This window comes from Balaenoptera musculus, chromosome 7, assembly GCF_009873245.2.
Source record: "Balaenoptera musculus isolate JJ_BM4_2016_0621 chromosome 7, mBalMus1.pri.v3, whole genome shotgun sequence".
NCBI lineage: Eukaryota > Metazoa > Chordata > Mammalia > Artiodactyla > Balaenopteridae > Balaenoptera > Balaenoptera musculus.
Window position 1 is genome coordinate 110,548,235 of NC_045791.1, and position 14,620 is coordinate 110,562,854.

A 14,620-nucleotide genomic window follows, 5' to 3' on the forward strand; every position below is an offset into this window, starting at 1 on the left:
ATCCAGTTACCCTCCAGAGAGTTTTTCCAGTTGACATCCCCACCATCAGTGTTTGAAAATTCCCTTTTTCCTAAACCCTTACCAACATGGGATATTTTCATTATTTTTTTTCTTTTTGCTATTTTGGGAGGAAATAAATGGCATCTAAATGGCATTTGAATTTTCATTTCTTAAATAAGTAGGATGCTAAATTTTTTTCCTACTTATTAGCTCTTTATGTCTTTTATGAGCTGTTATTATGTGCTTAGCCCTTTTTTTCTGTTGAGGTATTTTTTTTTTATTATAAGAGTTCTTATATAGAAATTATATGAAACTTTTTTCTTAGTTTACTTAGCTGTGCTGTAAACATTTTCCTGTTTTTCCTTTTTTTTGTTTTTCTATAAAAGTTTGTGTTTTTTTGTTTCACCACTGTAGTCAAATCTGCTTTTCCTTCTTGAATTTCTCATGCTGTGAAATGCTTACAACAGGTCTTCAGACCCCGAGATAGCCCGTCCATGGTTTCTTCTAGTCCTCTCAGAGCTCCGTGTCATTTTTGTGGAATAAAGCTCTACGTGAGCATCTAGCTGTACTTTCCGAATGGTTGGCCAGTTGTCCACTGAAGAGTCCCTGTTTCCCCATTGATTTGCACTGCAGTCTTTGTCATATACTAAACCCTTAGCTGTGTGATGGGATGGCTCGTCATGCCACCACTGAGGTAGGAGGTGGAGCTGGTATTTCTTGGTCTTGCTTTGGGCGTGGTAAGGGTCTACAAGAATGGTTCAGTTTGGAAAGTGTGTGTCAGAATCCAGGACCACAGTCCCGGTGCAGAGGTTTGCTCTCTTTGTGGGGGACCGCTGTTACGAGGGCCATTGGCCAGGGAGGCGGCTGCACCGACATCTAACTGTGGACGGTGTGAAGGGACAAGGAGGAGAGGGGCAAGTGCAGTCGGACCCTTGGAGCTGCAGTGGACACTGGGCGGGGCGACCGTGTGTCGGGGCCTCAGAGGAGGGAGGGGGCGAGCCTTCAGTCCCTTCAGGTACTGAGTCGGTGATGCGGTCTACCCAGTAGGTTACCTGTGTTCAGTGTGTTCATTAGAGAGATTTACCAGTATATACAGCGCCAGTGACGCTGACCTTCCCTCTTCAGCCTGAAGGCCTTGCTGAAAGTGCAGGCCGTGCTAGCATTCCTTCTGTCGGATGCATTCCTGTTTACTTGCAGAAAAGCAAATAGCATATTCAGTTGATTTCAACTCACTCTGAACCTGAATTCTGTAGTCCTCAGACACCAACATCTGCATGGTTGGATTAATCATTTTGGGGAGTCTAGGTGACATGACATTTGACATTCTGGTGTCATGGTGTTTTGAAATCAGGAAGAAAACTTATGAGGGTACTGAAAAATATGTTTGTTTTATACAAATAAGAAGCTGAAACTATTAGAGTACTAGAAATAGTACAGGAAAAGATCTGGATGGTGAAATATTTTCTATATTGGTATCAAAGATAAAAATTTGATGACGAAGATTTTGTATCTGTGAGATGACCTGTCTGGTGAGATTCTGTGGGAAGACTGTCAAGCTCCTCAAAGCAAGGCCACCTCGCAGTGGAACTGGGCCTGGGGAAGAGGCCCACCCGCTGCAGGTGGGGTGGGCTCGCGGCCTTTCTGGAGGCAAGGGCACTTGCCGCTGAATCCGCAGCCTGCTCTCTGGCCAGCCCCTCCCCTTCCTGGCCTTCATCCTGGGGAAATATTTCATATGGATGCGAATGAAGACAACGTTGATTTAGCAGGTTTGTAGTGCCTGATGAGCCAAGTGAGCGGTGAGACAAGGCACTAGGCGGGGTACATGGAAGGCTCTGGAGAGCCTGTGATCTCTTCCTTCTGTGTTGCAGCCTCCTAAAGTGAAATGCTTGACCAGGATCTGGCACCCCAATATCACAGAGACAGGCGAGATATGTCTCAGGTGAGTTTCTCTCCGTTCCCGTCTTCTGTGTTGTGAGCACCGTGCGTGAGTGATGGGCTTTCTACGTGGTATCTCCCCCGAGAGGAGATTCTGAGGCTGGGCCAAGGTTAGGGAGGCTTCTGGCTGCACTCAAGTAACTGGAGTGGCCTCCCAGCTCCCCCATCCCAGCCCGGCCTCTGCAGTCCACCCAGGTGCCCCCCTCTGAGGGCCCTTACCCTTTTCCCTCCATATGGCTGATTTTAGCTAAGAGGGGAAAATATGAGTAATGGAATCCAGGGTGGGGGGAAATGTGGATGGGCAGCTTCAAAAGACCCAAGCACTTGTATTTAAATGTCTTCTCTTTCCCAAAATAGTCTTGATGCGCATAGGAGCACTTTCGGAGCAGGATAAGCTTTCCCAGTTGTGCCTGGGTCCCCGCCCTTCCAGTGGCAGATGGTCAGGGCTCAGTGACTTCCTGCCTCTTGAGCTTGCTGGTCACTAACGTAGAGAACTGGAGGAGTTGTGGAGGGTGTTGGTGGTTGTCGTTTTTAGGTAAATTTAGCTTGTGGGCTTTATTTTTCTGCGTCTTGCGCTTTCTCTGGTAGGGCAGTGAGGTTAACTTGCAGGGGCTCTGGTGCTGGACCCCCGGGCCAAGCCCCAGCCCCACCGCTGCCAGCTTCGGGACTGCGGGAACCTGGAGAGCAGGCAGACGGGGTTTCTCCGGCGCGTCCTTTGCTTTCTTGCTGTGATCTAGTCCCTCCTCAGGCCCTGCCTCTGTATCCTGTCCTTTTACCCTCTTCTCCCCGCACGTGCACTGTGACCGCTCCTCCCTGCGAGGACGATGATTAGGACTCATTTCCCCATTTTATTTTGTATGTGGAGCCCCCTTTTCTTTCATATCAGCTTCATTTTTTAATAGATAGTTGACGGGAATTGCCTGGTGGTCCAGTGGTTAGGTCTCCATGCTCTCACTGCTAAGGACCCAGGTTCAGTCCCTGGTTGGGGAACCACGATCCCACCAAAAAAAAAAAGATAGTTAAAAATACACTTTATAAGTCAGTCATCTTCCCTTTTAAGTATCTGTCCTTTAAGTATTGAAACTTTAAAAATCTATGATCTTCAGGTCCAGATTGTAAGTGGTTTCTGGTCCGGCCTTGTCTCCCCAGGCTTTCCAGCTGCGCCCACTCTCCTGGGGACTCCCCACACTCCACTTCCTGTCACGTCCCCTTCTCCAGTCAGAATTAGGTCCAGAGAGGGCATTTCTCTACTCACTTCTGCAGTCTTCTGAGAAGTCAGATTATTAGCAAAGTATAATAGGAATTTAACAGATGGTAGCCTGCTACAAAAGCCAGAAACTTTAAAGGAAAATCATTGATAGGTTTAGCCACATTAAAATTAAAAATACAAAAACACAAAATGGAAAGAGAAAAGATCAGCAGGATTACATCCTTTGTATGTAAACAGTCCTTTCAGTCAATATGAACAAGATGGGACATACCCACTGGGAAAATGAGCATTGCCTGCGAGTAGGTGATTCATAGAAGGAGAAATGCAGTGGGTGGTGAGCACCTGCTTGATGCTCAGTCTCCTTGGTGATCAGAGGACACATGGAAGCGAGGGGATGCCGCTCACCACTTCTCAGAGTGGCAGGTACGGAAGCAAAGTGCGTGTGAGAACAGGCTCCCTCGTTCCACTGGAGGGTGCATGCATCTGTACACCTTTCATTGGTCCTTCAGCCATAAGGCCTACACTTAACTTGTATGTACCTCGGACCTGTCAGCTGCACCTCTGGGAATTTAACTGAGGGAAGTCACGTGCCAGGTTTACGTACAAAGACTACCTCTTTGTGAAAAGCTAGACAGTGTCCAGCGATGGTTTTGGGCACAGCCGACCCGTGGCATCTCCTGAATAAAGGAAATGACGTGCCTGGCGCTCCGTGGGGCCTGGTCTAGTCACAGGGGTGCTTGCTTCTCGTAGTGAGACTCGCCCTGCTCCCACCAAGGGCCCACACCCTGCTCTTGGCTCAGGGCCAGCAGTGCTGTATCTGTGGGATTGGAGGGACCAGGGCCATGAACCCAGCGGTTGCACTTCAGATTTTTTTTCTCCTAGAACCCGAGTTTCCAGTGTAGTCCCTGGGGCATCCTCTGTCCCCTTGCCTGTACCCTCTCTGATGGCCACATGGCTGTCACCTGAACTCCCTCGGGACTGCCATCTGCTCAGGCTGGGCCCGAACCTCCACGGCGTCACCCTGCCCGGATCTGCGGCCCCCAGACATGGGCACACCTGGCCTCCAGGGGCAGAGGCCTCCTGCTCTGTCTGTGCTTGTTGACAGGGAAGCTCAGAGGGCGCTGACTGGTCGGCCAGTCTGCCCGCCTGCCTTCCATCGGCTAATGTTGGCTGAGCCCAGACACAGTGGGGAGCAGTTTGCATTCTCTGCTTTATGGGGTTTGCCAGCCGGTGGGGAGACAGGCATTAAACAAGTAAATAAGCAAGGGTATAGCTAAAATTGCAATAAGGTCTATAAATGAAAAGGATAAGCTAGATCAGAAATAATTCTTTCCCCTGTCTTAGTAAAGAAGTCTCTCGTTGGATCATATAAACCACCAGGGTTGGGCAGTTGGTTCGCAAAAAGTTATTCAAAAGTTGTAGAGATTTTATCTCAACAACTCACTGATACCTCTGCAGGGTGGAAAGACGTCCGCCGGGTAGATGGGAGTAGGGTACATGATGTGAGTTTTCTTTTTAGTGCTCGAAGTAAGCTGTAGGTTAGTTTTATTTATTCTAACTGATCTTCATGGGCAATTAAGATTATGGCATTGATTCAGATTCTGCATATTTATATTTTTTCCTGATCGTCATTGATTTTTGTGAATTTGAACGTGTTCTGATTCAAAAATTTTCTTAACAGTAGCAAGTATGACCTGGAAAGCCTCATGTTGACGTGTTAGCTTAGGAGCTGTTAGGTGATATAATTCAACAATGCCAAGCTCCTTTTTTCACCAGAAGGAGACTAGGCAGTAAGTGGTAATTTTTCAGAGTATGGAATGGTTATTTATATGAGAGTATATGCTGTGCATTTGCAGTTGATAGAACAGTCATGAAAATGACTCTTAGGGCAGCTCATGTCACATAACCCTGGAGCCCACGTGGCCTTCCCTGAGCATGGTCCTCCCGCCCACGGGTGAGCACCTTCCAGAATTTTGTGTTAATCTTTTATTTTTTAAACAGCTGTTGAAGTCCTGTGCTGGGTGCTCACGTGGGTGTGAGTCCACAGCCCATTTGGGGGCGCGTGCCGCCCTGTGCCTTGGTTTCTCCTCTGTAGCATGGAACCCCTCCCTCTCTGGGGCACTGGGGGAGTGTTGGGTCCTGCTGACACACAAACAGGAAGCTCTGCTGTCATTGTTGTCACCGTCCTTTTCCGAATGTTAAATTGACAGATGCGCTCTGTATGTTCTGATTTAAGCGTGCTTTTCCCCTGCTGAGTGTACAATACATAAAAATAACACTCGCGATTAGACTGAAGGATCCGTACAGGTGTGAGGCAGGGAAGGCCTTCTGTAGCGACACAGGAAACTGCGGAGCCACAGAGGAGAGACGGGCAGCGTGAGACGTGCACCTCCGTTCCGACAGAAGTCACGCCGAGCAGCTCGCGGGACTGGGGCCTGCTCCTGGCTGACCGCTGTGCCTTTCTGTGTCTGTTTCAGTTTACTGAGAGAACATTCGATTGACGGCACCGGCTGGGCCCCCACGAGGACACTGAAGGTAGAGTGTCCTTTGCCCGCAGCCTCCCCGGAGGCCCCTCCGTCGGCAACCAGCCTCCTGTAAGGACAGCGATGTCCACGCTGTCCCATCCGCGTGGGTGGCCGGGCCCACGCTGCTCACCCGCCACCGCCCGCCCGGGGCTGCTGGCCAAGCGCTGGCCCTGCTCAGCTCCTCTGTCCCCACTGCTCTTCGGTTGGGGGCGGGGATTAGGGTGTCGGGTCATCTCCTCTCCGCTCTGCCCTTTACCATCTGTGCTTCGGTGGTTTACTGTTTCTACCCTTGTCTTGCTATTCACCCCAGTCTTTGAAAGTTGTCTCCCCCTTTAAGCAGTGGAGACTCGCCAGGCATGGGTAGAGACGGAGGAAGGAAAGTCTGGCTGTGCTACGTCTGCTCTGAGTTACACTGGACAGAGGAGGGGTGGCAGGGTGCAACCAGGGGTGCTGCACGGGGGCCCCTCTCCCGGGGCAGGGGGTGGAAAGGGGAGCCGCAGGGACTAAATAAGTGGCCCCAGTTGCTTCTCCAACATGGCCTGAGTGGGTTTCAGGGGTGCGTGTCGTGGGTACCCACGCGAGGCCGCCGGCTGTGCTTCGCCTCAGGGCTTTTCCATGGTGCTGTCCATAGGCACCTGCAGTTTCTTCCCATGCCTGACCTTTTATCAGAGGAGTCAGGACTTTGGGCCAGTGTTCACCTAGTAGTAAGCAGCTACCTGACTTTTGCCATCTTCTTTGACTGAGTAGTGAAGCGGTTCCACACGGTCGTAGCCGCTGCCTGTCTGCCGTGGGATCGATCCTGCCCAGAGGAGCGGTCGCCTGGGACTGGGTTTGGGGGTCCCCAGGCTGCACTTCAGCACAAAGGCGTGGTCTTCTGAGCCAGGCCCGTCTTCCCTGGTGACCGTCCTGCTGCTCTGACACTGACGGTCCCACCTCTCAACCTGAAAGGGCCGTGGGCGTCCAGTCAGCCTGTTCGTGAAGCTCTGAGAGCTGCGTGGCGTATCACACGTGCCGTCTCCCTGCCTCTCTCTCTCGTGACGGTTTTCCACACGTGTCCACTTTGGCTCAGTCAGGCATGGATTATAAACGCTGTCCCAGCGAAAACCGCTCGTAGGTCTAAGGCTGTGCCAAGTGCACAGAAGGCGAGCAATGGCTGGTAGCGGAGCTGCTGCGCTGGGTGCTGCCCCCAGGTTGCCAGGGGGAGCCTGAGATTGACTTTCTAGGCCCTACCTTTTAACATAACTCCTGCAGAAAACTAACCTCCTCCACTATATGCTGACTTAACTGGTTCATCTCTTAGACACCATCCCCACCTGAAACTTGTTTTCGTCTTTCTTTCTCATTTCAGGATGTTGTTTGGGGATTAAACTCTTTGTTTACTGTAAGTATGTTGACCAGAATCCCAAGTTTTTCTTGATTCCTCTGTCTCCTGGTTTTAAAGATCACGTTAAGGATACCATGAGGGAATGAAAAACAGCAGTGTGGGCTTACTGAACCCCTCTTTTCTTTGGCACTTTGGTGAATCAGAAGAACAGTGAGACAAGACCGGAGGGGGCTTTGGAGCAACACTCTGGGAGCTCCTGGGGCCGGGAGGGGTGGGAGCAGAGCGTCCCCACTTCCCCCTGCTGTCGTGGCTGCCTCGCTCCCGGGGGCCTGCGTGGGCCGGTTCCGCTCGTGGTGGTCTCCTCCACGCAGGCCCCTCTGGGAGCGCCTGGCCCACCCCAGACCGTCCGCTCTCAGCGGCAGCCAGTCCGCAGCTTCCTTCGCTCCCAGGGGCCCGGTTTGGGAGAAGGAGTGTGTAGTCACCAACCCTTAGGCTTTTCACAGACCTAGAGCCTTAGAATTATTCTCTTAATCAGTGAAGTCTGCTGTCCTCAGAGAACAGCACCTCGCAGGCAGGGCTGGGGGGCGGGAAGAGGCATAGGAGAAGGGGAAAGGGGGAAAGCTGGTATTTGGATTTTTATGTAGTATTATTTGTTCCTTTGAGTTTTGGCTTTTTGATCATAAAGAAGCTTTGAAAGAAATAAGCTTCAGGGATCTGTCTCTGGGCAAAAAAAAAAAAAAAAAAAAAATCTCTGCTACTTTTGGTAAAACCTAAGTCCCCCCATGAAAACGAGCCCATCCTGGACAGCCCGCAGGACGGCGGGACTGCCCCCTCCGCTGTCGTCCTCAGCCAGTAAAAACCAGCAGAGCAGAGCCTCAGAGGAGACCCCTAAGTGCCTGCCCCCCCGCCTTCTTGGCTGATGTCACCACGTGGTCCGGTAACACCTCCTGATTTCAGGTCCTGCCGTAATCTCCAGCAGGCAATACCCAAGGGGTACCGGGCCATCTGGACAGTTTTCTGCTGGTCTCAGCCGTTTTGTTGTGATCGGTTTTGGCTTTTCCATTGAAGTGAAGTGAAGTTTTACTTCTGGAGATGCAGAGGCTGGAGCATGATTTAAAACCTGCCTGGCAGTTGTGCTGCTTTTCTTTTGAAGGACATCTGGTGGGTCCCCATCTCTCCAAGCACTCCAAACCTGCCAAATTCTAAAGAGCCCATCAAACTTGCTAATGAAGTCTATAATGGTTATTCCAACTCACATATTCATTTTAGGTAAAATAAATGGTAAAGAAGATGAAGAATTCTGTATGTCTGGTGTAGTCTTTATATGCACCGGGATTCTCATATAATATGTGCTTTATATTTTTGCCTATTTCTGGGACTTGGAACTAATTTCCCAGCTGTTAATGATCATAGAGATTTATAATTTTTCCTGGCTGTATTTGTGACATATTGGTCACACCCATATTTATTTCCAAATCAGGAATACAATCCCCAGATTAAACATTTCTCCTGAGGAGAAATACCGTTGTCTTTACAATGATCTGTCAATGGCTTTGGAAAGCAGTGACTCATCATAACAAACGTTTCTACCCTGATCTTTAAGAAGAGGAATAGGTAGTATAAAGAAAAGACATGGTCTCCGATCTAAAATCCGTCGTTATTCTTGTGGTGGGGTTGTGGGGGGAGTAGCATTCCAGGGCTCTTCTAAGGTGGAAAGGGTCTGGTGCTGGTTCCCTGGGGCCAGGGAGCACTGGCCCCAATGGCACCATCCTACGTTGTTAGGTCGGGTTGCAGACGTCCTTCCTACTGGATTGTGAGTGCCATGCTTGTGGAGGTGAGTTAAAGGTGAAGGGAGAGTCTAGGCAAGGTCAGAATAGAAACATAGAAGGCAGAGTTGTTAATCACAAAATAAAGGAGAAAATGAATTTTTAAGGAAAAATTAATAGGATTTTTTTTTTAGAAATGCTCATAATAAGAGTGGTTTGTCATTCCCCAAGTATCAAAACTAGCATTAGAAATTAGTGTGACCTCTCTTTCCTCACCAAACGTTGGATAATCGTGAGTAAACACATCCCTGCCTTCTTTCAGTGGACCGTTAATCATGATTCTGAAAAAAGTATCTCACGTTCAGTGCTCCTACATCAAAAGGAACTTTAGTTCTGAGGAGTTTTTTCAACTCTCTAGGTCGTTTTGTCATTTGCTGATTAGATTTCTGTTGCCTGCTTCATAAAATGAAGACTTGCAACAGCAGAAAAACAGATTCTTTCCGTTGTTTACTTTGAGTTTCTCTCTTTTTAAGGATCTTTTGAATTTTGATGACCCACTGAATATTGAAGCTGCAGAACATCATTTGCGGGACAAGGTAAGCTAGTAACAGGAATATTCTAGGTTGATGTATTTGGTGAAAAGATAATTACTGCCCCTTGATTAAATAAGTATGAAATTGAGAATGGTGACTAGAATTTGACTAGAATTAAATCCCATTGAATTAAATGGGACTAGAATTTAAAGCAATTTATGAATGATTTATTATAATAAATGTGAGTGGTCTCGGAAAAGTGTTTGACCCAAGGTCAGACAAAAGGTCAGACAGAAGTGTTTTTAGGTGTGGTTTCCTGGTAGAGTTCAGTATGAGTGATCTACAACAGGCGGCTGTCGCTTTACCGCATGACGGTATAGGAACACAGAAGGGAGAACGAAGGGTGTTACCGCCCCCCAAGCCCCCCCCCCCACTTCCGCGGCCACCCAGCGGGCTGACCGCCCTCCACACCTTCCCGGAGCGCAGGCGCACGCGAGCCCACAGCGATGGGGTCGTGTTTGTTTTGTTGTCGTTGTTCGTGTATTTTCACTTTTTCCCTCCAGGTCAATGCATAAACTATCACTCGTTCATTTTAGGAGCTGTTGAATAATATCCTGTGGTGTGGCTCTACCGTACTTTTCTCAACCATCCTCTTATGGCTGGGCACTCAGGTTTTTCCACGGGATTATTTTCCAGCTACAGACAGCACTGCAGTAAATGTCCTCGTACACACGTCCTTACAGCGTGCGGGCACAAGGCACAGGGTGTGGGGCAGGAGCCCGGGAGGCGGCCGAGCGTGGCTGAGGCGAGGCTGCTGGAGGTTGTTGGGGGCTGGTCGGGCCTCAGCAGACAGCGCTGCGGCGCTGACTCCGTTTAGGCACAGGACCTCCCGTTTTGTTCTCCGAGCCACATTCCCTGCGAATCCTTGCCCCGCCCAGGAGTCAGCCACCTGACGCTGCTGGATCGGCTGACATGGCTCTGAACGCAGGACGTTCTAAAGGCCATCAAGTTGGTTCTAAATACTGTGCTTAATGTTGAGGGCAGCTGCTTCTGTTCATGTAAGACCTACTGTGTGCCAGAGCGCGTGGGCCTTTCAAATGTGCCACGTGTGGTGTTCACCACAGCCTGCCTTAGCAGGGCCCTGAGGGCAGGCAGGAGGGCCCCCCAGCACGTGTCCCGGCACGCGGGGAGCAGAGAGCCAGGCGGTGGCCCCGGAGGGTCAGCGGGCGGGCAGAGGAGGCCACGTCCTGCTGAGCAGGCCGGGAGGTGGCCGGCCTTCGGCAGTCAGCTATCTGCACCCTCGGGGCGGCCCTGGCAGGGAGGAGCCTTTGTTCGTCCGCTACGCTGACAAGCCTCGCAGGCAGGCCCCCAGGAGGCTCTGTTCACGGTCTGGCTCCACCTGTCATTGTCATCGTCCCCGACAAGGATGTCCCCACTCAGCACTAACTGACTGTTGTAGCCCCTGTGGACTAAACCTTGTCGGGGAGGGAACACCCTTATAGAGCCAGGAGGAGAAGCATGTTACGATTGTTTACTTTTTATTGTTCTCGGAAGGGTGTTTCCTGCTCTTTGTATGAAATAGGAAGAGACTTGCAGCTTACAGGCAGGCTTCATTTTATTGTGCTTCGCAGATATGGGTGTTGCTGCTTTATGTAGGGCTCTCAGGGAAAGCCTTTCTGGTAAGATGTGAGTAGAGGCCGGTTGTGAACCAGGTGGACCTCAGGGAGGAGTGTTGCAGAGGCCTCAGCAGCGGCGCAAAGGCCCTGAGGCAGGACTGCGCTCCTGGTGCTCAGGGATGCTACAGGGGCCCCGTGTGACTGGGGCAGGGCAGCAGGAGGGCGCTGGTGACATGGTAGTAGCAGCAGCCCTGCGTGGCCCTCCAGGTGCCAGGCAGTGTCCTACCTGCTCCCAGGCACATTTGTTTTCCCGACAACCCACGAGGGAGGGACTCTTGCCCCTGATTTGCTGCTGAGGGAGCAGGGCCACCAAGAAGAGAAAGACTTGCCAGGAAGGGGCGGAGCCCAAGATTTGAACCCAGGTGGTTTGGCCCCAGAGTTCGTGGTCTTCTCACTGACGAGAGCAAAGGGGATTAAGGCTGAGCTGAGGCACCTGTGGTCCTGGGTCAGACGTTGAGGGGTTGGGGGTGTCTGTGGGATCGTCACTCCACATCCCGGGAGCTTTGGCCGCGGCTCCCTGGGAGCCGATGGTGTGTCGGCTGCTGGGTACTGTGGAGGCGACCTTGCGAGAGTTTTGCTAAAGGCAGCCAGGGCTTCTGTGCAGCCCGTGTTGGCTGCGGGCAGGCGGCTGTGAGGGAGCCTCTGAGCAGAGTCCTGGGCCACCTGGTGGCGACCACAGGTGTCCCCTTCTCCCCTTTCCTGAACCCGCCCCACCCTGGGAGAGTGACTTGAGCGTGGCCGAGGAGAGCAGGCCCGTTCTGCCCGCGCCTCCCAGGGCGGCCCCTGCAGCGGGCAGGGCTCGGGGCCGCCACCAGAGGGTGCGCGTCAGGCCCGGGGCCGTGCCTCTTGCTGGATGGGACTGAAGCCTGGGACCCTGTGTGCAGCTGTGGGTGGGAGTGAGAGGGTCGAGAGCCCGCCTTCAGGTCACAAATGCAGGCGGGTGTTCTGAGGTGGACAAGCTCCAAGTCAGTCGTGGCTCAGACAGTCCCAGGGGACCTTCCCAGTCCTGCAAGGCCAGGGAATTTTGCTCCTGACCTTAGAGAGAGAAGACCTGGGGACACACTTGGGGTGTTGGCTCGGATCTGAGGTGGCTTTCCCGCCCACGCTGGCCTGGGAGATACCTGCATCCATACAGCGTTTTTACACCTGAGGGATCAGCCCAGGCCCCCAGGTGGCCTCTGCTTGATGCCCAGGGAGGGCCCTCTGTAGCAAGCCCACCTCTCCTCTCGGGCAGGGTGGTCACCCTGATGGCGGGCTGCACTTGGGCCATAGGTAGCAGGGTCCTGGGGAGACAGATCAGGACACAGGGGTCTTCCTGAGAGCAGCAGCCAAGGCTCATGCCCATTTGTGGTCCAGAGTCCCGGCGTGACCCACATCGTGACCTTGACCACACTGGTGAATCTCACTCTCCCCGTCCGCACAACAAAGGGCCTTCGGTTCCCTTCCGCCCAGAGCTTGTTTGTGTCCCCTCCCGGCACCCAGAGTGGCAGGGAGATGGCACTCAGCCCCGTGGGTCTCTGAGTCTCCTGCCACCTTGGCGACTGGAGGATTGGAGGCTGGACCCTGCACACGCCACCAAGAGCTGGCAGGGGTCCTTGGCTCGGGGGAATGCCACTTGTTCCTGAAGTGTCGCTCCCTGCGCTGACTCACTCCCCCTCTTCCTCCTCTCTGCCTGGTGCCTCTTGCCCCACAGGAGGACTTCCGGAATAAAGTTGAAGACTACATTAAGCGTTACGCCAGATGACAGGAGGAGAGGGCTGCGGGGCCGTGGACTGCGCGTTAGCAGTTTGTCTCCAGCTGAAGCGAGAAGGGAGGCTCCGCCCCGTCCTCGGCTCCGCTCAGTCCCGCTGGGCCGTCCCAGTCCTGCGACCATGCTGTCCTGAGGAAGAACCTCTTCACGACCGCCCGTTGTAGACAGAGAGTTCCACATAAATACAGCCAGAAAATGTGCTTGGGGTTCTAAAGAGTTGTCTGCTTACCTTAACATGTTTACTTTTTTGAAACTGTACTGTATAGGCTGTTAATGAGAGTCTCGAGAAGTTGTGATGAACTCAGCATTGAGGCTAGAGCTTGCTTCTCCCCTTCCCCCCCCCGCCGTCAGTCCCCGCACAGGTGACGCTAATGATGTGCTCAGTGCAGCTCGCAGAGCGGCGATCAGAAACCCGCTGCAAACTGTGACTGGATGCGAATTCTCTTAGCTCCTTCCACGAATGTTGGCCCTGCCTAGATGTCGTGAAGCTTCCCAGAATGCATAGTCATTCACTGTAGATCTCTTACTGAAATGCGTATTTTATTTAATGTAAGTATATTTTGGAACAGATTTGTAATTTGTACAATTTAATGCTTTAATTATTTTTTTCTATTCTCATTTAGTTTGTATTTTCATTGTATAGAGCAGACAGAAAGATGTTGGGTCAAGCAACTATTGAAGAGAAATACAAAGAAAATATAAAAGGCACAGTATTCGTTCTGTCCAAATGCAACGAGAATTTGGCTTTTGAAAATCAGCTCCTGTTTTCAGGTCCAGGTGGGGCAAAGAAGTTTCGGGACCCTTTGAAGCTAGATCTGGATGAATTAAAAAATAGTAATAATAATAGCAGGGAGCCCGTTCTCACGTGCTGCCCAGAGGAAACTGGCTGGAGCGCAGCCCAGCCACGGGCGTGGTGTTTCTGCCGTGGTCATGTGTCTGTGAGCCACTGTGCAAGAGAGCCAGACCCTCGTGCTCTGGGGACGGGAGAGATACCTCGGGAATCAGCCCAAACAATGTCTGATGCCACTGAGACTGCCCCTGTGGCCTTCCGAGTTGCTCTGGTTCTGGGCCCCATCTCGGGGGTGAGTCTCCCAGGCCTTGGAGGGCCAGGAATCAGTGGCACCACTTAGCCATTCCCGGGTCTGGTCAGTGCACTTCAGAGTCAGAACACCGAGGAGAGGTGAGTGGCTTTATTACAGCGTTCAGCATCTGAACCCTTGGAATCATATGCAAAATAAGTATCCGTATGGTTTTGTCTGCTGCTCACCTAACACGCTCCAGTTTACCTGACGGCCTCCTTAGGCCTCTGGATTCCCCCGTCTACCAGCTACCCAGTCTGGCTTGTTTTTCTTAATTTATAACGTAATCCCAGATTATGAGATCAGTCTGTTCTGGAGATCAGCGGGGGAGGAATTCGGGCCATGCTTCCCATTTGTAGCCAGGAATCATGCCCATTAGACTGGAGGGTGACCCTGGCTGATGGGCCACTCCGTCAGGTGCGCAGAGCAGGAAGGATGGGGCTGGTTAAGGGCATGGCGGCGTCTCGGGGGCCCAGAGCCTGTCAGGCACAGTCACCCTGGGGGGGGGGGGCGCTCCAGTTCACATACTTCAACTCACCAACTGGCCTCAGAGCCATCCTCTGCTAGGTGGGTCAGCAGGGCAGCAGCTGGGCGTCCACACGCCTGATTGGTGCCCCTGTGACCCAGGGCGCACCGCTCTCTGCCAGCTCTAGCCCGAGTCATTTCACATCCTCCAGTTCTCCCGGCAGCACCCTCCCCTGGTGGTGCGGACAGAAGTGGAAGAAATGGCAGCGCCCGTAGTGAAATGGAAACGTGTGTGATGCAGGTGAAAACTGTGCCCTCTGGACCAGACTGAAAGGGAGAGGAGCCCTTGTTAATTCT

General features: G+C 51.9%; 1 protein-coding gene across 6 annotated transcripts in view; it reads left to right on the forward strand.

Moving 5' to 3' along the window:
* The window catches only part of UBE2F (ubiquitin conjugating enzyme E2 F (putative)), a 50,978-nt gene extending 37,559 nt beyond the window's left edge, over positions 1-13,419 (forward strand). For 5 of the 6 annotated variants that reach the window (XM_036857436.1, XM_036857435.1, XM_036857434.1 and 2 more), the window contains 5 exons: positions 1,869-1,939; positions 5,623-5,680; positions 7,019-7,051; positions 9,294-9,356; positions 12,663-13,327. In XM_036857436.1, coding sequence (XP_036713331.1) covers positions 1,869-1,939; positions 5,623-5,680; positions 7,019-7,051; positions 9,294-9,356; positions 12,663-12,713 — 276 coding nt within the window. In that variant the 3' untranslated portion in view covers positions 12,714-13,327. Of the gene's footprint in view, positions 1-1,868; positions 1,940-5,622; positions 5,681-7,018; positions 7,052-9,293; positions 9,357-12,662 lie in introns of all 6 variants that reach the window. The other variant, XM_036857431.1, reaches the window with a different exon arrangement.
* Positions 13,420-14,620: the final 1,201 nt, after the last annotated feature.